At 47.7% G+C, this 22,544-nt stretch overlaps 1 protein-coding gene across 4 annotated transcripts in view; it reads right to left on the bottom strand.

Annotated features, from left to right (window-relative positions):
• Positions 1 to 22,544, bottom strand: part of CSMD2 (CUB and Sushi multiple domains 2) — a 592,849-nt gene that overhangs the window by 138,629 nt on the left and 431,676 nt on the right. For all 4 annotated transcript variants that reach the window (XM_070594988.1, XM_070594992.1, XM_070595001.1 and 1 more), the window contains 3 exons: positions 11,770 to 11,972; positions 5,992 to 6,183; positions 249 to 387 (listed from right to left, as the gene is read on the bottom strand). In XM_070594988.1, the coding sequence (XP_070451089.1) occupies positions 249 to 387; positions 5,992 to 6,183; positions 11,770 to 11,972 (534 nt within the window). The remainder of the gene's footprint in view (positions 1 to 248; positions 388 to 5,991; positions 6,184 to 11,769; positions 11,973 to 22,544) is intronic.

The following is a 22,544-nucleotide window of genomic DNA, read 5'->3' as shown; positions in this document are numbered from 1 at the left end:
AAATACTAATAGCTCCTTCATACATCATTATAAGGATTAAAGAAGGTCAGATGTGTGAAGCCAGTGAGCCGAGCACATAGGGGACACTCAATAAATGCTAGTTTCTCTCCTTTCTGGGACTCTTTCCCCTGCCACGAAATGGGGAACTCCGCTCACAGCAGACCTGTGTATACTCACCAAGAGACCCGGGTGTGAAAGCCCTAGCTGCTCTGAGCCCTCTGTCTCCCACCCGGGGGAAAGGTACATACATGTTAAATACCAGGGCGATGACGTAGTCTGGCGACACTGTCACTTTCCAGTCGCACTCCTTGCCTGGCGGGTAGGGTTCTGGGTAGTTTGGTGACAGGATGACTCCTGATGGTCCCGTCAGGTCTCCCCCGCAGGGAGCTGAGGAGAGAGGAACACGGGGTTGAGACTGTCCCCTTCACCTGGTCACATGGGTCCCGGTCAGTGCAGCAGAGGAGGGACTGAGTCTGAGAGACCTCAGTTAAAACTTGGCTCTAGGGGCCAAGGGGAGGTTGGAGCGTAATGGGTGTGAGGGTTTACCTCAAAGTGATGGAAATGTTCTGGAACTAGATAGAGGAGGTGGTTGTACAACGTTGTGAATGCACTAAGTGCCCCTGGATTGTTTGTTTTTATTATTTTTGTTTGTTTGTTTTGAGGAAGATTAGCCCTGAGCTAACATCTGCTGCCAATCCTCCTCTTTTTGCTGAGGAAGATTGGCCCCGAGCTAACATCCGTGCCCATCTTCCTCTACTTTATATGTGGGACACCTACCACAGCACGGCATGCCAAGCAGTGCCATGCCCGCACCTGGGACTGGAACCAGGGAACGTATGCACTTAACTGCTGCACCACCTGGCCGGCCCGAATCATTTGTTTTTAAATGGTTCCTTTTATGTTATGTGCACTTCACCTCAATCAATTATTAAAAAACAAAAACAAAATACCTGGCTCTGCCACTTCCTGGCTGTGTGACCTTATGGAATTTACCTAACCTCTCTGGACCTCAGTGTCCTTTCTCTATTGCAAAAAGAGATAATATCTCCTTCATGGGGGACTAGAAAGATTTTGGAGATGTCTGTTAAAGCATTTAGCATACAGCAAGTAGTCAATATACAGAGCCATCACTCATCTTTCAGACATATGAAATGCATGCTCTCCTTCCACTGCCTTACATCCTGTTTCCAGGCGAGCTCTGTAGGTGTTTACCACGAGTTCCAGCACACTCGATACCAGGAGGAGTGGAAAACGTAACCACATTCACCTGCCAAGCGTGGCTGGCCTCCTCCACAGCCAGCTGACTTGGCATCTGCTTGGGGCTGCCGATCCCTTCCAGTTTTCCAGGAGGCCTTATCCAGGAGAGCGTGTATGCCTCAATTGTATGGAGATATTACAAATCCCCAATTAGGGCACGGTGGCCCCCTCCAAGATGACAGGCCTTTCCAGAAGGCAGGGAGGTGGAAGGTGGCTGCTGATACAGCGAGCTGCTCCCCCGGAGCCCTCCCGGGCACTTCCCAGACCCTGAATGAGCTCTCCTCCTCCACGGCTGGGTTATTGCTCTAGAGCAGGAGGCTGTGACGCAGCCGAGCCTGGGAAGTGCATGGGGTCATTACAGGAAAAGACGGCTGAGACTACAAATGTGGCCTGGTCTGAAAACTACAGGGCACTGTTGGCAGTTGGCAGTGGAGTAGGCAAATGGGGCACAGAGAGTTGTTCAAGGAGATGCTAGAAAATCTGAGACGGGACCCGGAGGCGGAGCCAAGGGCATGTCCAAGACTGCAGTTGCTCGCCTTTTGCAGGGCTGAGCTTTGTTCCCTCACGCTGCAGCTTTTACTTAGGGTGAGACTTAAGGGGCTGGATCCATGCCCCACGGGGGCCATTTAAGAAATGGAAGGTCTTGGGGCTGGCCCCGTGGCTGAGTGGTTAAGTTCACGCGCTCCGCTGCAGGCGGCCCAGTGTTTTGTTGGTTCGAATCCTGGGCACGGACATGGCACTGCTCATCAAACCACGCTGAGGCAGCGTCCCACATACCACAACTAGAAGGACCTACAATGAAGAATATATAACTATGTACCGGGGGGCTTGGGGAAGAAAAAGGGAAAAAAAATAAAATCTTTAAAAAAAAAAAAAAAGAAATGGAAGGTCTGCAGGCCGGGCCATAAAAGCCCGAACATGGCTGAACATAAACTCTGAGTGGTCACGTGCAGTGTGCTGTTTTCCGTGGATAATATGTTTCAAGCACCAACCTGAGCACCAGGACCGTTCAGGTGGGCACCTGTTAAACGCCAGGCATCTCAAGCACAGCATCTCAGACACATCATCTCGTTTACGTCTCATAGCAGCTTAATGAGCTATGGGTTATCCTTCCTGACTTAGAAAGGAGGAAACTGAGGCTCAGAGAGGACAAGTAACCTCCCCTGGGTCACTCAGACTCAAACCCACAGCTGTCCGGTCCTGGAGGCCGTCATTTCCCCACTCTTCTGGACTGCTGCAGAATCCCTGGCGGCAGTGGCATAGAGAGGAGTACCCCTTCCCGGAGGCCCCCTCCCCGCAGGCCGGAGCCAGAAGGCCCAGCCGCAAGAGCTTCTGGGAGCGAGGACGCTCCCTTGAGTCAGGTCTGCCTTGTATCCCACTCATCTCTCTGCTGAACCCTCTCCAGAGAAGATGGTTCGATGAATGGGACAGACTGGAGGCCTGGATGATCAGGATGAAAACTCGAACTCAAAGCAAGACCACACTGTCCAGTCCACAGACAGTGGCTCTACCCGTGTCTGCAGTCCCGGCTCCCAGGGGTCCTCCCAAGGGGTCACAAGGATGCCTCCCTTCAGGCAAGGGCTGCCAGGCTCCAGCTTCCCTTGCCAGCTCAGGGGTCTCTTCCCTTAAGTTTGCCACAGATGGGGTGAGTGTCAGTGTTTCTGGAACCACCTCCGTTATTCTTCTGCTCACCCCCAAAGTGCTCTCAGTTTGTTTGGGTTGTAGGCCTCTACCCTGGTACAGCTCCCTTCCAGATGGCTCCCTGGCATCAGACGTTTGGGCATCTGCTTCCCACCCAGGACTCTGGCACGGGCCTCACCGCCCTCTGCCAGTTGTGCCTCAAGGCTCTGGCTGGACTCCTGGGCTGCTCCATGACGGGGGGCTCCCGCTGCTGGGGGCTGGTTGATTGGCACAAAGAAAGTTCCTTTTTCCCCTTCTAGGCCCAGACACTAGTCAGCAGGACAACTGAGCTGTAGGAAGCCAAATGAAGCCGTGGCAACATCCCAGCGTCACCCCATCCTTGCAGTGGGGACTCAGTGGGGCTGGGAAGCCACGCTGGAACTAGAAACCAGGTCTCACTTCTAAACCAGGGCACATGCCCCCACACCCGTGACCGTGCCCCGTCCACTCCCTCCGTGAGTTAGAGACGGAAGGCGAGCTCTGCCTTGCAGGCCCAGGCTTGAGCTCACAAACCACAGATGCCCAGATGGAAGTGGAAACAGGCTCCCGACCATCCCAGATGGCCAAGGAGTGGGCAGGCTGTAGTGAGGGGCGAGAGTTGTGAAAAAGGTCATTGATTTTCAAGTTTGCACAGTCCTGGGTTCAAATTCCGCCTATGCCACTTACTAGCTGTGAATTTGGGCAAGCTATCCCATCTCTCTGAGCCTCCATTTCCTCATCTATAAAATAAAAAAAGAAAAGAGTAACGACGATAATGGCTTCTAATGTATACTGTGTTTCCTATGAACCAGATTCTAAGTGCTTTACAGTATTATCTTATTTAATCCTCAAAACAAACCAATGAGGTAGGTACTATTATTTTCCCTATTGTATGGAGGAGGAAAATGAGGCACAGAGAGATTAAGTAATCTGTCTAAGGCCACACAGCTTGTGGTGAAGCCAGGCTTGAACCCAGATAGTTCGAATCCAGACCCTGAGCTCTAAACTTACCACGTGGTGATTTCATTTGTGATAATGTAGCTACAACGTCTAGGCCAGCGCCTGTGATGGGGCTGAGGTTCCACAAACACGTATTTCCTTCCTTTGCTCCCTCCCTATAATGCGGGGATGTCAAAGCCAGCCAGACCGGTCATGGCAGACCGCCAAGGGAGCTGGAAATTAGGGGCTTGTCGCTGGGATTTCCAGACTGTTGGAGGGAAAAGGCAAAGATGTTCACTTTGTTGCTGCAGGAACCTTTCTCTAAGCCGAGCGCAGAAGATGGGTAATGAAAGTCGAATTAATCTCTTTGCCCTGCTCACCACACAGTCGCTGCTCTCCCCAACGTAACGCAGCGCAGCCCTCCTTCTCCACGGGACAGTCTCGTCTCAGGACCTGCTTTTCCACAAGAAAAGCTAAGGAACTGCTGCCTTAGAGAATGCTGGATTTGCAAGGGGGCTCAGAGGGCATCTGATTCCCTCCCAGGCCTCACCGGAATTCCCTTAACCAGATGGAATTCTGGTTCAGAGAAGGGAAGTGAGTCCAAAACCTCGAAAGAAGAAAACAAAGAAGAGAGGAGAGGACGGAGGAAGGAAGGAGGGAAGGAGAGAAATGAGTATTTCTTGAGATTAGGGTTATTTGTGTCCTCACCCCACAAGGCCGTGAGGGAAGTATATTCACTCTCACTTTACGGACAAGAAAACTGAGGCTCGGAGAGATGAAGCAATTTCCCAAGGCCACTGAACTAGTGAACAGCAGAGCCAGGGCCTACCCGGATCTGCCCGCTTCCGTACCCCACGCTCTCTCCCACATGGCATGCCACGTCGCTGAGAACCGAGCTGGTTCTGGAACCCAGCTCTCAACTTCCTGCCCGCTGTACACTCACCACGCGACTGTCATGCACACTCCCAATGACCTCTGAGAGACAGGGTTTAGTTCTCACCTTCAAGGCCAGGCCTCAGAGCATGGCCCACATAGGTCAGGCCTCAGAGGCCTGGACAGTGGCTCCCGTGGAGCCAGTGTGGGGGCGCAGGGTGGCTAGGATGGCCGCTGCAGGGGTATGTCTCGGGCAGTCCCCTGAGCCCGTCCCCAGCATGGAGTCAATGTGGGGGGGAGGAAATGAAAGGCTTTGCCTTCAGACTGATGTGGGTGTGAATCTTGGCTCCACCATATCCTAGCTCTGGATTTGGGGCAAGATACACAAATCTGTCTAAGTTTCAGTTTCCTCGAGTGTAAAGTGAGGGCATGGTCCTCACTTGAGAGAGCTGTACAGAAAGGAGGCTGTGTAAGTAAACGTCCAGTATGGGGCTGGCACATGGCAAGGACTCGATGACTGCTGTTCTCTTCTAACACCCGTCATTGACGCGGGAGATAAATGCATTCAGTATTTTGCCTGAGAAAAAGTCGCGTGACAGTGAGCACCCGGAACGCTTGTTTCTACTCTTTCTCTCCTGTCCTCCTCTCACGCAGGCTCACGCAGCTAGGGAGCAGGATTATCAGGCCCAACTCTTACAAGCTACCTGACCTTGGACACATCTGAGTCTCCATCTCTTCATCTGTCAAATGGGGAGATTTCACGAGTACAGACGGGTCTGGAGAACCAACACTCAGGGAACCAACAATGTCCTTGAGAAGAGGAAGCACAAGTTTCCTTCCTTTGCACCCTTCGCCTGTGGGGGCCCTTCCAGTGCTTCAGGAAATAGAAGGGTCATTTCGGAACCTGCTGACCCTGACCTCCAGAGGTGACCCATCGGCCCCTTTCCGACCTAAACAGCCTGGGCCAGGGAGAAAAGGGACAGACATGCCATGCTTAGAAATCTTTGGGACCATTTTGGAGAGTGAAGAATTTGTAGTGTGTAGCGTGTGAGTTGCGTGTGTGAATGTGACCGAGTGTGTGTGTGTGTGCATGTATGCATGCAAAGCAGGGTAAACTTTGGGCTTTCTGCAACTTTGGTGTTCCAATTCCCTTGGCCAGGCTCAAGACCCAGCTGCTGCTTATGTGTGTGTGTGCACCGGGCGGATCTGGAGCACACAAGAGGTGGGAGGAGAAGGCAGGGTCCCTCTGAAGCTGCTTTGTACCTGTGCACGTTGGCGGGCTGGGCTGCCAGAAGAATCTGTTCTCGATCTTCACACAGCTGATCTCGGCGCTTCCCTGCAGCGCGTAGCCAGGGTCACACTGGAACACTGTGGAGTCACCGGCTTCCCAACTGTCGCCACTCCGGCTCCCGTTCTGCGGGACCCCAGGGTCATTGCAGGATGTTGCTGTGGCCACTGGGACAAGAAAACAGAAGAGGAAGTGAGGTTGCCTAGGTGTCTGCCAGACAATGAAACTCTTGGCTCGTCACCTCCCTGTCACTGCCACTTCTGTCACCAGTGCAACTGCCTTGATCACCAGCACCTCCCACCAGTGTCCTCAGCTGCAGCCATGGTGCCACTGTCTCCATTCTCACCCCCATTTCTGTCGCTGCCTCCACCACTGCTTGTGACCACCACCCATTCTACCATTCACCATCACTGTCGTCTACCTGTCATGAGATACCAGGAGTTAAGCGTGATAGCACTGCTGTGATGATAGAACTGAGTTCAGTTTGATTTAATGATTCAAGCTTTGTTCCATGGATAAGCTTTGCAATTTTGTAAGTGTAGCTAACCTGACCAGTATGAGGGAGTGACGAGGTAATGAGGTCTAAACTCCATGCATTCCATCAGAGGGGTCTGCAAAGGAGTCGGGCGTTGGCCTGCCTGAATGCTGAGCGGTGGTTATGAAGGTGTGGGCAGCTTCTGAATTCGGGTGAAGACCATGTTCTCTCATGCAAGGCAAACACACAATGACCTGCCAGACTGAAGCCACATTCAAAAACGTCAGATGTTTGTAGCAAGTGGCAGTGGAGAGTTCAAAACAAACGTAAGTAGCCGAGATGTATTAAAAATTGAGAAAGCTCAGGAATTTGGGAGATGTTTGAAGTCTAATATCTAAACTAGTGTAACATTAGAGCAGGAGTTTTAAAAGTGAACACCAAGCGAATGATGGAAGGAAGGAATGAGTGAATAAAAAAATGGGTGAGTGAATGAAGGAACGGATGCAGCGTGAGAAAACGCCCCGAAGGACGCAGTATATGAGAACGCCAAGGGAAAGGATTCTGAGGCAGGGGCAACAACCCCAGCTGCCTCCACCGTCCCCACCCATGTCATCGTTCACAGACTGTGATCGGCAGGCCCCAGGGACAGAGGTTCTGGAGGCCACAGGATCAATAACGTTCACTGGCTTGGAGGGCTAATTTTTCTCAAAAATTTTGGGAAAAAATAACATTACACTAAAACAAATGAATTTATTATGGAGTAGAACATAAAATTCACGTGAGTTCTTAAGCAAAATCATGAAGCCTCAAAGAGATTTTGTGCTTCCTCCTCCCTCGAGATCTCCTGGGGATATGCATTCACTCATCTCTGCTATTAGAACGACTCGGGTAGAAAGTTTGAGAAGCCTGAGCCTAGGGCAACTGTATACACTAATATCACTAATTATTAGACATAGGATTGTGTGGACGAGTCTGAAATTATAGTATCTAATACCTTACACCCAATAACACCTAAGACAGTGTATGGCAAACTAGAGCCCACAGCCAAATCTGGTTCTATGCCTGTTTTGTTTGTTTGTTTGTTTGTTTTGGTGAGGAAGATTGGCCCTGAGCTAATCGTCCTCTTTTTTTTCTTTTTCTCTCCAAAGCCCCAGTACATAATTGTCTATCTTAGTTGTAATTTCTTCTACTTCTTCTATGTGGGACGCCACCACAGCATGGCTTGATGAGCAGTGATAGGTCGGTGCCCAGGATCTGAACCAACGACCCCTGGGCCACCAAAGTGGAGCACAGGAACTTAACCACTACACCACCGGGCCAGCTCCTATGCCTGTTTTTGTAAATAAAGTTTTATCGAAACACAGGTATGCTCATTTGTTTACATGTTTTCTACAGCTGCTTTCATGCTCTGGCAGCAGAGTTGAGTTGTTATGACGGAGATCATATGGCCCATGAAGCCTGGAATATTTATGATCTGACTTTTACAAAGTTTGCTGACTCTTGCATATGGTATCCTATCTTAAGCCCTCCTCTTTTGAGATCACATTTTAAAACCTATCCTTTGCTTTGACCCAACTTTAGTCATTAACACCATCAACGATCTGCTATCACTATGCTCCAACCACATGTGTAAAATCTTCTTCAACACAGCAAGGTTGGTCTCCCTCCCCATCCTCCCCCCACCACCCCAGGGCCTTTGCACTGCTGGTCCTTCTGTCTGGAATGATCTTGCCACAGACCTTCCTATGCCAGCTCCATCTTGTCCTTCACTTTTCAGCTCCAATGACACCCCCTCAGATAGGCCTCTTTGATCACCTTCCGAGCTCATCCTTTAACTCTCTTCCATCAATTTTGTCACATTACCTTGTTTTGTTCCCTTCATACCACAATCTGTAATAATCTTCCTCCTTCATTTGTTTGCCTCTTTGTTGCACATCGCTTGTGCATCTCCACCGGAAGAGAGACTTTGGCTGGTTTGCTTCCAACTGTATCCCCAGGGCCCCGAACAGTACCCAGCACACAGTAGTGCTCAGCAAATGTTTGTTGAATGAATAAATAAATGAACAAGTCATCACCATCTGACACTTGCTGAATTTATTTATAAAGTCAAATAAGAATCAATCTTTTTCCTTCCCAATTAAAAACCGACTTAGCTTTCATCTCTGGCTTTGCAGTACACTGTACACATGTAAATGATTCCCCAGAAGAAAACCAGCTCGCTGTTCTACGACACTCAGATAGGTTATTTATACGGGAGGCCACAGAGTGCAATGATGAAGGGCCTAGGTCTGGGAATCATTCACAGGGGTTCTGAACCAGGCTCTGCTACTTATTAACTAGATGACCTTGTAGGAGAAACCTCCCTGGGCTTCGGAGCCCACACCTGCAACGTGGATTAATAATGGCGCCCATCCCTTAAGGTTTCCGTGAAAATTTCAGGAGAGAACGCAGCAGAGAGTTTAGCGTGGTGCTGGTTCAATAGACGGCAGTGGTTAGCCTTCGCTCTCCTTCAATGCTCCCCCTCGCCTGTTGTTGTCCTCACTTTCTCTCTTTAATAGCCCTGAATGTGAGCGGCTCGGCAAAGCCGCAGAGGAAAGGCTGGATCCACGTGGTACGGACAGGATGTCAGATGTTACACAGTCATGTTTACTTAATAAAGCCAAAGCCGGCACTAATCGTCCCTGGCATTTCTGTGCAATCCGCTGTCAAACATACACTATAAAGTTAACATGGGTGAGCCGTTCTCTCCTCCCCAGAGTAGTCCTGGTATTTGCTAACCGACGACAGCAACAGGGAAGGTGACCTTTCCTGAACCTTGGTTACGCCCAGAACTGTGGGCCGGCTTCTCATGGCCTTCCTGGAGCCCAGGCGAGGCGGCTTTGCCCACTCCCCTCTCCGTGGACTTAAGCAATGCTCAGGGCGGCTTGCCAAAGGAAACCCTCATGTTAGAGAAAACCATCCATTCGTCTGTTCATGGCTTCGTGTGCCCCTTTGTTCAGCAAGCGGTGAGTGAGCACCTGCTGCATGTGTACCCTCTGGAGGAGTCTGGTTGGCATGATGTGGCCCTGACCCTCTAAGAACTTCTGTGGGATGGCAAGTAGGTGGCCAGCTCGAGACAGGGCAGAGTGTCTGGAATTGACAATGTGCTGAAGAACTAGAGCAGGGTGCTGGGGGTGCCATAGGCTACAGCAATTTATTCTTGGGGAGATTAGGAAGGAGTGGCATCTGAGACGAACCTGGAAGGATGAACAGCACTTCCACGGGATGAGCGATGCGTGAGAAAGCGGTCAAAGCTGCCGGGCAAAGGTGCAGCTCATGAGGGTGCTCAGGGACTCTGTCCCACGTGGCAATACTGAGGACACAGCGGAGGTCAGATAAAGCACATCTATAGTGGAATTCGTCAGTACGATTACGGACTTTTTTTTTTTTTTAAGCCATTCCCATCAGCTTGGGCACAGTCAGAGAAAATACTCGTCTGGTTTAATTACTCATAATACTCCTTTCCCCAGAGAGTGGACTCAGCTGTCTCTTGAGCATTCTGCTCTCCTTACTGCTGGGAGCGCTTTCTATTGCTTATCCAAGCCATTTCTAAAGTTTGTTCTAAGAAATGCTAGTCTCTTGAGATGGCCTAGAAAAACATCATGCATGGCCAAATACGTTTAGGAGTTGTGACCTACCTACCAGACATCTTCTGAATTTATCTGCATTAGCAGACCAAAAATTCTCGGAGGTCCCAAACTTCAGACAACCTCTTCAGGTCTGCCTCAATCTAAGCACCTTCTCAACATTTCTCAATCATGCAAACTTCTTTTTCCTGCAATACCAATCAACAGTCCATGGAACCCCAGGGAACAGATGTTGGGAAATCCTTATCTAAAATGACTCCCTTGTTGCCCCACGGGAGGACTTGAATCTTGGATGAATTCAGCGCTACTCCGTGGTCCCCAGGGACTCTCTCCCTGGGTGAGAGGGTGCGTGGATTTCAGGTAAGAAGATCCCCAATGAACCCTGCAAGGAGCTCTTCCTTGCTGGGCTGGAAGCCTGCATGAGCATTATGTCGGCAAGTTAATGAGTATAAAGGAACATGATCCTGGAGACCCTCATCTGCCCCACACACTGCTAGATGCTCACCTCCACGGAGAAGACGGATGCACAAAAGAGCTGGAAGTAGGGCTTGCAACTCCATTACAGCCTCACTGGTGCCAGAGATATACCCATCCACCCTTAGCTGATACACCAACTGGGTGAGAATGTGGAGGCAAAACCATGGCACAGGTGCCACACAGGCTTGCTCTGGAATCATCACGGAAACCGCCCTCATGCACACACACACAATGGTGTAAGGAGATGATAATGAAGACAGCTGCTGTATAATAAACACAAGCAGAAACCGAGGCAGAGTCACTTGTGCAGGGAGATAAGTGATGGAAGAGGCACTTCAGAGGAGATGAGATGGTGCATCACAGGGAGAGGCAGGGCCAATCATATAAATGATCTAATATTGGGACTTGAAGGTTTGAGTTTTTTCCATTTTTGGTGGCTCTTTGTCATGCTCCTCCATAATTGGCTACTTCAGTACATAATTAATTGAATTTAGATTACTCGTGTTGGCTTCCAGTCTTTACCGAGACCTGCACTAAACGGAGAACTAGAGTGTGAGGCAAGGCAGATCAGCTCTTCCATAGCTGCACCTCAAACCATCGTCAACTGGTACCTCCCCTGACTCTCTCAATGCTACGCGTGTTTCAGCCACAATGGACAATTGTCCACTTCCAGAACCTATTATCCTGTCTCTGTATTTGTCCATGTGTTCTTTGCATCTAGGATGCCCTTTTCTCTCTCTTTCATCTAATAAGGATCCACAAATCCTCCAAAGTCCAACTCAGTGGCAACTCCAATGCCATGTCATAGTTGACCACTCCTTCCTTGAAATACTGTCTTTTCTTGTGTAACTTCTACTCATCCTTCAGGTCTGAGATTGGGCTTCGTCTTTTCTGGAACATCTTTCTGGATGCTCCACGGTGACTATTACAGTTTATAGTTCTCCCTCCAGATGCTTATCAATTTGTATGTAAGGGTCTATTAACCTGCCTGTCTTCCCCCTAGAGTAAGCTTAGCATGGATATTTGAACAGGTGCTAACCATGTACCAGGCACACAGCAGACGCTCAATAAATATCTTTACTCGAGTGGAGATGGAGGAAAGGAGGGACTTGAGAGAGAAGGAGAGGAGGCAGCATGACAAATGGAGAGGGTGCCAGCAGAAGGCAAGCACAGACCTGAGAACTGAATGGCAAACCCCTGCTTGCTGGTGAAGAAGTCGGTGCTGAACTGCAGAACGACTGAGTTGAAGGTGCTATGCAGATCCTTGGGCAGGGCTGAGCCGCTGAGCTCCTTCAGCAGAACCCCACTCTCCACAGGCCCATCCCAGATGCGCAGCACATCATGGACCTCCTCTGTGTCGAACACCAAGAAGTGGAGCCTGAATGGAGAGAAGAAGCAGGCAGTCATGCCGGGCTCAGCCCCTTTTTTTCCAGGGGCTTCCAGTCAGGGAAGGTCATCTGGTAGCATCCTCATGATTCTCATTCAGCCACTCCTCCACTGAGGTCACTGGCAATGGGGACAAGGTGAGGAGAAGTATATTTTGGGCATCTCGTTTATTACTATGAGCTTCATGTTGCCACTATCAAACCCCACCTGTCTTCTCAACTCCACACAACAGACCTCAGACCTCATTCCTGAGTCCATATCCATATTATTCTAAATTAGGAGGAGGATAGTGAGAAGGCAGGGTCTGGATTGGATAAAGGATATAGGTAAAAAGAAAATAGTCAATCAAAATCCCAGCAAGTTCTTTTGTGGATATCAACAAAGGGATTCTAAAATTTCTATGGAGAGGCATAAGATCCAGAATAGCCAGCACAATATTGAAGAAGAACAAAATTGGAGGACTGACACTACCCAATGTCAAGACTTGCCATAAAGCTACAAGAATCAAAACAGTGGTATTGGTGGAATAATAGACAAATAGATCAATGGAACAAAATAGAGAGCGCAGAAACAGACCCACATAAATACAGTCAATTGATTTTTGACAAGGGAGCAAAAGCAATACGGTGGAGCAAAGATAGTCTTTTCAACAAATGGTGCTGGAACAACTGGATATCAACATGCAAATGATGAATCTAGACACAGATTTTATACCCCTCACAAAAATGAACTCAAAGTGGATCACAGATCTTAATATAAACATGAACTTATTATAAAACTCCTAGAAGATAACACAGAAAATCTGGATGACCTTGGGTATGGTGATGACTTATTAGATACAACACCAAAGGCATGATCCATGAAAAAAACACCTGATAACCAGAACTTCATTACAATTAAAAGTTTATGCTCTGCAAACGACACTATCAAGGGGATGAGCAGACGAGCCACAGACTGGGAGAAAAATCTCTGCAAAAGACACATCTGATAAAGGACTGTTACCCAAAATATACAGAGAATTATTAAAACTCAACAATAAGAAAACAACCTGATTAAAAAATGGGCTACAGACCTTACCAGACACCTCACCAAAGAAGATATATAGATGGCAAGCGAGCATATGAAAAGATGTGATGTCATCAGGGAAATGCAAATGAAAGCAGCAACGAGATACAACTACACACCTACTAGAGAGGCTAAAATCCAGGACACTGACAACATCAAATGCTGACAAGTATGTGGAGCAACAGGAACTCTCACTCGTTGCTGGTGGGAATACAAAATGTTACAGCCACTTTGGAAGACAGTTTGGCAGTTTCTTAAAAATACTCTTACCATATGATCCAGAAATCATGCTTCTTAGTATTTATCTAAACGAGTTCAAAATTTATTTTCACACAAAAACCTGCACACAGATGCTTATAGCAGCTTTATTCGTAATTGCCCAAACTTGGAAGCAACCAAGACATCTTCAGTAGGTGAATGGATAAATAGACTGTGGTATATCCAGACAATGGAATATTATTCAGCACTAAAAAGAAATGAGTTATCAAGTGATGAAAAGACATGGAGGAACCTTAAATACATACCACCAAGAGAAAGAAGCCATTCTGAAAAGGCTACAATACTGTATGATTCCAACTAGACAGCATTCTGGAAAAGGCAAAATTGTGGCGACGGTAAAAAGATCAGTGGTTGCCAGGGGCTGGCAGTGGGGTGGGAGGGAAGAATAGGTGGAGCACAAAGGATTTTCAGGGCAGTGGAATTGCTCTGTATGATACCACAATGACGAACACATGTCATACACGTTTGTCCAAACCCACAGAATGTTCAACACCAAGCGTGAACCCTAATGTAAACTATGGACGTTGGGTGATGATGACGTGTCAACGTAGGTTCATCAATTGTAACAAATGCACCATGCTCGTGGGGGATATGGATAATGGGGGAGGCTGTGCATGCGTGGGAACAGGGGGTATATGGGAAATCTCTGTACTTTCCTCTCAATTTTGCTGTGAATCTAAATCCGCTCTAAAAAACTAACTCATAAAAAAGAGCGGGTTGGGTAAAGGGCAGGGGTTGCTGTGGGGTCACTGAGAAGCTGGCTCAGAAGGGGTGAGGGCTGGGGTGAGCCCACTCCTTGGTTTCCCAGAGTAGAACTCAGGATATTAGCCGCACACAGGCTTGGCTCAGATAATCCCCGCAACTCTCAGGAGGCCAGGCGGGGGTCTCCGTGTGTGGGGTGCCTGCAGACCCAGACAGAGCTCGCAGAGCAAAGGAGCTCGGTAGGAACCTGAATTCTTCCAGAACAAAAAGGTTCCAGCTGCCAAAGCTTCTTTGGCTACAAGCCTCTCTCCCTCTTCTAATCAATTTTTCATTTTGGAAGAATTTTAGACTTACAGAAAAGTTGCAAAGATAATACAGAGAATTCCCACAGACCCCTCATCATTTCTCCTATTGCTAATATCTTACATTTCCCTGGTACCTTTGTTACAACAAGGAAACCAAAACTGCATATTACTATGAACTTGACTCCAGACTTTATTTAAATTTCACCAGTTTTTCCTTTCTGTTCCAGGATCCTACTCATTTATCACTATCTCTTTGTAAAAATATCCTTTTAAATTGTAGAAATAAGACATGCTCGAGGCAGAAAAAGGCAAACAATATACAGATGCACTGAATTTTTAAAAAGTCTCTTTCTCAAGCAACCAATCTATTCTCCAGAGCTTTTCACTTGATATTAGCCTTGGTGCATATCTTTCCAGACTTTTCTTCAATGCGTACACATACATCTTTTCCCCCCAAATGGAACCACGTTTTACATAGTTTCATGTAACTTTCTTCACTTAATACTGTATTGTGGACAAAGACATCTACTTCATTTTTTTCCTGCAAAAATGGACATGGTTATATTTCACATAACACTGCAAGGAACACTCCCATCTTTATGTAGCTTTGCATTTTTCTGTTAATATTTCAGTTGACAAGCAGGAATAATTTTGGGGGGGTAGGCATATATACTAAAATTTTTGATAAATGCTGCTAAGTTATTCTCTTAAGTGATTGTGTCAATTCACATTCCCACTAAACTGTATTAATGTGACTCTTCTCTCTAAATTTCACCTCACCAACATCAGATATTACAATGTTGTAAATATATTCTACATTAAAATACTTGCTCATCTGCTAAACCAAAATGGAATCTCATTGGTGTTTTAAGATTAGATAATTTAGAAAAGTTGCATATATTTGTTGGTCATTTGTATATCTTAATATCCTTTATCCATCTTAATTGAGTTCTCTTTTTAAATTCTCTTTATACACTATAATTTTTATTATCTTTATATATTTTGATTCCTCTTTTATATGATATATTTGTTGCTAATATTTTCTTCTGGCATCTGGCGTCTCTTTTCCTTTTAAATTTTGCTTATGGTGTCCATTTTGGTATAGAAGTTATTCATTTTATGTAACCAAATATCTTAATCTTTCCCTTTAAGGATATTGGGTCCTGTGTTATATTTGGACAAACTTTATTCTCCTCAAAATGATTAAAAAGCAAAACTGTAATATTTTCCCAGAACTTGTATACTTTCATCTTTTTTTTCTGCTGAGGAAGATTCGCCCTGAGCTAACATCTGTGCCAGTCTTTCTCTATTTTGTATGTGAGTTGCTACCAGAGCGTGGCCGCTGACAAGTGGTGTAGGTCTGCACCCAGGAGCCACATCTGGGCTGCTTAACCTCTAGGCCACCAGGGCTTGCCCCATATAGTTTCATTTTTTGAGGTTTATAGGTTCATTACTTTTCCAAATGGACACCCCATTGTCCAAACATCTATCTAAAGTCTCCTCCCCTGTATCTTGACTATCAAAACTCTCTGTTTACTTCCTCCTTAGCATTTATCACAGCCTATACTTAGTTTTTTTTTGTTTACTATCCGTCTCCCCGACTAGCACATCATTTCCATGAGTGTGGGACCAGGCCTCGAGCCCCAGTGCAGAGGATGTGCCCGACACTTCGGATGGTGCTCGTGAATACCTGGGAAAGGAGACATTCATAACTGAATAATCCAGGTTCTCGCCACAGGTTTAAAATGTCACCTTGCTCGTGGGTCTCATTCTAGACTCTCCTCCAGGGCCGTCTCTTTTGCTTGTCCTGGATTCTACTTATGGTCCCAGGAACTATAGCTCCCTTCAGTTCCACAATCTCAGATTTTGATATTTTTAAAGGAAAAGCTCCCTTCATATTTTTTCTCCAAAATTTCTAAGCTAATTTCCCAAATTTATTCTTTCAGATAAATTTATGGCTATCAAATTCCAAAAAATTCCACTGATATTTTCATTGGGATTGCACACACTTATTAACTGGGGCAAACTGATATCTTTATGTTACTTATTTTCCCCAGCCAGGAACACTGTAGACATCTTATTTAGGGCTTAGTTCATGTACTTTTGTAAAGTTTTATGGTTTTCTTCTTTGCATACTTCTTATTAAATTCATTTCTTTTGCTCCATTGTGAACGGAATTTAATTTTCAGTTACATATTTATTGTTGAATATATAGGTGTATGTTTCTTTTTCATTCCCATGTAAATTTTTTAAATTTTATTGAGGTCACAGTGGTTAATAACATTATATAAATTTCAGGGGCACATCATTATATTTTGACTTCTGTATGGACCTCATCATGTTTAGCACTAAAAGGCTGGCTTCCATTCATGTGTGTTTCTTATTTTCAATTATCAATTAGTTCTGATAGGATTCAAGCGCATTTCCTGGCTTTCCTAAGTAGACCCTTTTATAGGTATAGGTGGAGATTCCTCAGTACCAGGAGCTGTGTGGGTTTTCTCAATGGCTGTGTTCTAATTTCCCTGGCAGGCCTCCCCTCTGAGGACTTCCAACAGAGCGAAGGCAGATGGGCTCCCCTTCAAGGCGTTTAACAGGGAACAGACTGGCAGCCGGGGGCCCCACACTTGATTGAAAAGGGGAGAAGGAGCTCCCCAGGAAGCAGAGCAAACAGGCATACCCACTGCTGTGCCAAGCTGCCCCTTCCGTCTCTGCTCTCTCCACGTCACTCCGTGCACTGTGAAGTTGGCAGCCCGGCACAGGCGCAGACCGAGAGCTAAACCGTGCGGTGTTGCTGGACGTGCTCTCAGAAAAGAGAGGTTTGCGTGGGCCCGACTTGTCAGGGCAGGAAGGAGGAAATGACACTGAAAGTTTGGTGACAAGAAAGGGAGTGTGTTTTCTTTGGATTTAACAACATCAGACAAGATCTGGAGGCAGCGGGAGGCTAGGGTGCCTGGGAAGAAAGGCGACTCTCACACGGGAGTTCAGGTGGCCTTAGGATGTCACAGGAAGTAGAGCTGGATTGAGGGAAGGAGGATAACGAGGGCCTCAGAATGAGCTAGAGGAGTGTGGGCTCCAGCCTCTTCTGGTTCGAGTTGGACCAAAGTCCCCGGGGGTGAATAGTGGAATGAACGAGTGAATGAAAGAAATCCCAGGAGGACCAGTCTGATAGGAATTTGTGAAGAGAGAATATGGAGACTAAGTAGAAATGAAAGAACACATGTTTATACAACAACCACTGTGTACAAGGCGCTTTATCCCATTCAGTCCTCACAAGCATCTTGATGTTGTAGGTGGCATCATTCCCATCTTTAAAAGTGAGGTTCAGAGAGGTTCAATAAATTGCCCAAGGTCAAGGGCTGATTAGAGAGTGAGCCAGATTTACATTATATAATTACAGTCCAGGTCAGACTTTGGTGCTCCCACCCTGTCCCCTGAGAATGCAGCCCACCCCTCCCGAAGGCAGAGGCTGTGGCTGAGAGCCAGGCACGTGCTGGAGAGGCCCCCTCTAGGAATCAGTAGTTTACATGTGAATCACACACAAGGTTAAAGGGCTGGTATTCCAGATCATGAATTAAAAACGCCGGTTTGTTGCATTCAGCTTAGGTGATCTGATAATCAGACAAAGTCACAGGCGTGGCATTGACGAGGTCAAGAGAAGTGGCAGGAGGCAGTGACGGGAGGGAGCCTGAGGTCCTTTGCATGCAGAAACAATGCAACTTGGCAACGGAAAGGATAGAAGCTGAAGTTCCAGACTTCTTACCGCATTCATTTATCTAAACACCTCCGATGTGCTGGGCGCTGGGAGATAATGGTGAAGATGACAGACAGGGTGTCATTTTCCACTTGTTTCTGGACATGGGCGATACTCTCGCATACACAAACCCATTAAAAGATTATCAGCTGTGGCAAAGGCAGTGAAGGAAACAGCAGAGCTCTGAGAATGAGTGACCACGTTAGATAGGGTGGCCAGGAAGACCTCACTAAGGAGATGACATTTAAGCAAGATGAGAGGCTCAAAGGGAGCCAGCCATGTGGAGAGCAGGGCAGGGTAAGAGCGAGGAGGAAGCTTTCTGTGAATAAAGGGCAGCATGTGCAAAGGCCCCCAAAGGGAACCAGCCTGGAGTGTTGGAGCAAGAGAAAGGCCACTGAGGCTGTCGCTGGGCCAAGAGATGCAGGCAGAGGCCAGGTCAGGTGAGACGGGAAAAGTTTGGATTTTCTTCTACAGGCTAAGGGAAGTCATGGAAGGATTTTAAGCTGAGACCTGACAGGAGCTGATGTACACTTTTAAGATCACTCCTGCTGCTCAGCTGAGAACAGCTTGGCAAGGCCAAGAGTGAACGCCGCCTGGAAGTACAAGGGAGGGAGCTGCTGCAGGAGTCTATGGCTCTTTCAGTATAAATCCGTGGTGGGTGCCAGCCAAGACTTGCTTTGCCAAACCAACTACATTTACTAAGACCCTTATTGAAGACTTTTCTCATCTTATAGAAATCAGAGTCTATAAAACGCTAATTAGAGGTTCTGATCTATAGGGATAACTCTGGGCCCGAACAGACATTGGGGTTTGCCTGAGCAGCTCCCCTGCAGGGCAACACCTGGTCTTTTGGCCTTTGAAAACAACAGAAAACAGTTTGAGGACCCTGTTCTCACCACCCACCCCCCCCCGCTCCCCGCCCCCCCCCCCAACCAGAGGAGAGGCACTGAAGGGAAGGGAGGAGGTGAAGAGGTGCACCTTCGTACCAATGCCTTGCTCGCGCATGTGTGTGTCTCTGGACCACAGACACAACACAGACCAGGGAGGAGGGCTGAGGCGTGTTGTGCATCAAGCTCTGTGTTGAGAGCTGCGGAAATGTGCATGGCTCTGTCTTTGCCCTGGAGGCTGCTGCTGCTTATTGAAAGAGACACCAAAACACAATAATGTGTGCAATAGGTACTAAAAGAATGGGATAAAGTGCTATTGAAATAACCAGAGGAAGAGAACTAAATATTTGCAGGAAATCTATGTACCAAGTACTTTATGTATATTGTCTAATATCCTCATAATAACCCTCTGATTTAGAGTCGATTTTCTCCATCTCGCTGATGGGGGAACTGAAGTCCCCAGGGGTTAACATAGGCAGCTCGCCAGGGTGGGGGTGGGGGTGAAACAGCTAGTGTGGTTCATAGGCAGCCATCAAACTACATCTGTCTGGTACCAAAGGCCTTTCTTTTACATCTTCTTCTTCTAACTGAGAGAGGCAAGGAAAATTCCAAGGAGGAGGTGTCTTTGAAGCAGTTTTGAAGAAAGAAAAAAATACCATGAGGAAAGTGAAAAAGAGGCAGAAGATCCCAAGAGATGGACTAGCGTATACAGAGGAATAAAAATGTAACTGGCCTTCCTGGACCCAAACTCTCTCCCACTCTTTCAACTCACCTTTTCGACGAGGGCCAGGGTGATCTTTCTCAGGCACGCATCCGCACCAGTCGTTCCTCCTTCCCTACAGAATAAAGTCAGACTCCCTATGGGACACCCCAAGTCGTTCCTGAGCATCCCATTGCCTTCTCCCCTTCCTCTCACCCTTCATCCGTTTCCCTCTTATTCTCTGGCTCTGGGGACCTCCCTCTGCCTGGAGGTTTCCAAGCCCTCACACCATACCACCTGCAGTGGGTTGAATTGTCTCTTTCAGAGAGTTCAAGTCCTAACCCCTGGTCCCTGTGACTGTGACCTTAGTGAGAAGTAGAGTCTTTGCAGATGTAATCAAGTTAAGACGAGGTCATCCTGGATTAGAGTGGGCCCTAAATCCAATGACGGACGTCTTTATAAGAGAAAGGAGGGGAGATCTGCACACAGAGGCACTGAGGAGACACAGGGAAGAAGGTCATGTGAAAGTGGAGGCAGAGATCGGAGTGATGCGTCTCCAAGCCAAGGAATGCCAAGGGTTGCTGGCAATACCAGAAGCTAGGAGAGAGACACGAAACAGGGTCTTCCCTAGAGTCCTCAGAGGGAGCATGGCCCTACTAGCACCTTGGTTTTGGACTTCCAGGCTCTGGAACTGCAAGAAGATACATTTGTTTTGAGCCCTTCAGTTTGTTACAGCAGCCCTAGTAAACTAATACACCATCTGACTAACATGTACTGGTAGATACCCCACATCCAGTGGGGAGCTTTTCTATAGGCTTCTCCATATCCTCTCGTGGACCCAGTGTGGTGAGATGCTCCCTCCTTGGGCTCCCACTGTATTAGTCACCTGTTGACTTATCTGTCTTCCCCAGTTCCTTAACTGTTGTGTTTGTGCCTCATTCATCCCTATTTCTTCAGCACCCAGCACCTGACCCACACTAAGCTCTTGATTTGGGTGAACCAAATGAATGAATGGTTCATCAGCTTTCGGGGATGCCTAGAGTTCAGCAAAACTCACCACTGTTCTTGCCAAATGTGTGGCACTTGGCAGAGGCAACTGAAATCCTATGTGCTAAGGAAATACTTTCTATTTTGCTGGAGGTTCTGACATCTTTCTTTACCACCCACATCCAGCCCTGTAGATCTTACAACTGTACCCTTGATGTTCTGTCACTACCAAAGAGATAGGACCTAGCTGCACACACACCGGACCAGAGCTAGCTGCCTAGTCTAAACCCAGGACATATGGGGATGCAGCAACCATGGTCTCAAACTCTCTAATTCCAGCCCTACAAGTTCTCTGACCCTATATGGATACCGTTATTCACACATTCAATCAGTGGATAGTAGGTACTAGGTGCAGATAGCATCCCAGGCACTGGTGACACAGACAGGAATATGGCATGTTTCTGCCCCTAAACGTGGGGTGATAAGTACTATGGTAAATGTATGCACAGAGAAGGCCCCTACCTTGGGTGGAGGGGTTGAGGTAAGACCCCTTGAGGAGGGAACAACTAAGCTGAGTCTTCAGAGATGAACAGGATGTGTCCAGATGAGGGGGTGGATGAGGAGTGTGGGAAGAAAAGTGAATGCCAGGCAGAGAAAACAGGCTGTGCAAAGACACGGTGGGAAAGATGAGACTGGTACCCCCAGGAAACTACAAATTCTTCAGCAGGACAAGAGTCTGGGGTGGAGGTGGGTGAGACCAGAAGCTATAGGTTTGGACAACCCCAACCAATGAGTATGTAGCAGGAGAAGCACACAGAGAAGGGAGTTTTCTGGGGAACCATGGCATTAAGGATGAGCAGGAGAAGAGAAGTCCATGAAGGAGATGAAGAACGAGGCGTCGAGGAAGCAGAAGCAAAACCATGAAAAGGTGCCATCCTGGAAGTCAAGAGAGGAGAAAGTCTAGGAAATGGCACTGATGTCCAAGCTGGGAAGAAGGCAAGGCACGCGTGGTCCTTGTGATCCTAGTGGGAGCCGTTTCCATGGTGCTGGAGTAGGGTTGGGGGCAAGGAGGGAGGAGCCCCGTTCCCACCAAAGGAGGGGCCTTGAGTTGGTCTCCTGTCCAAGTCTGGTATCCAGTTTGCCTGGGGTGCACCTGGGCTCTCATGATGACCAACAAGTAGGTCAGCTCAGCTAGTCAGCCTCACTGGTCTCTGGTTCTCTCCTGTTCCCCTGGGGGCTGCCCTGAACCTATGTTTGCTCTCTCTGGGGCTGGGTCTTCATTTCACAGCTGGCTGCCACCTGCTTCAATTGCAGAGCACCCTGGATTGTGGGGTTGTCCCTGTTCCGGGATCTCTACACACCTTTTCATTATCGTGTTTCCACCTAGTCCCACCTTCCACCACAACCTCCCAAGAGCACGTCCCCAGGTGAGGGCACCCTGATCTGGCCCTCGCTCCCTCACCTCTTCCCATCAGCCTACCACTGAGACTCCCCTGGGCTTTGCTGGTAAGGCTGGTAAGGTTCATGACACTCAGCTTCAACGACAGGAAGAGATTAACTAGCAGAGCCTTAATATGGAAAGCTAGGAGAGCATTGGATTCTCATCGCAGGAGCCTGCACCCCTCAAGTGCCGTGGACAGGCAAAACTCGCTTCTGGGATGATGGTCCTCAGTCCTTTCAGTGTGAGGAAACTAACACACTGGGCATTTCTTGGACACTACCCACCTCAAGATGCACAGGTGGTTCATCTGTATTCACTGCACATTGGAAAGATACGCAAAATGAGAAAAAAATTCCACACCATCTTGATATGTTGATTTCACTTGCCTTCTGGCTGGGCCCCAGAATATGAAAGGGCATCAGGTGCTCCCAAGCAACTGTCACCACC

This window comes from Equus przewalskii, chromosome 2, assembly GCF_037783145.1.
Source record: "Equus przewalskii isolate Varuska chromosome 2, EquPr2, whole genome shotgun sequence".
In the NCBI taxonomy this organism is placed as follows: domain Eukaryota; kingdom Metazoa; phylum Chordata; class Mammalia; order Perissodactyla; family Equidae; genus Equus; species Equus przewalskii.
Note: the sequence above shows the minus strand (reverse complement) of the source record. Positions and strands in the feature narration are given on the sequence as shown.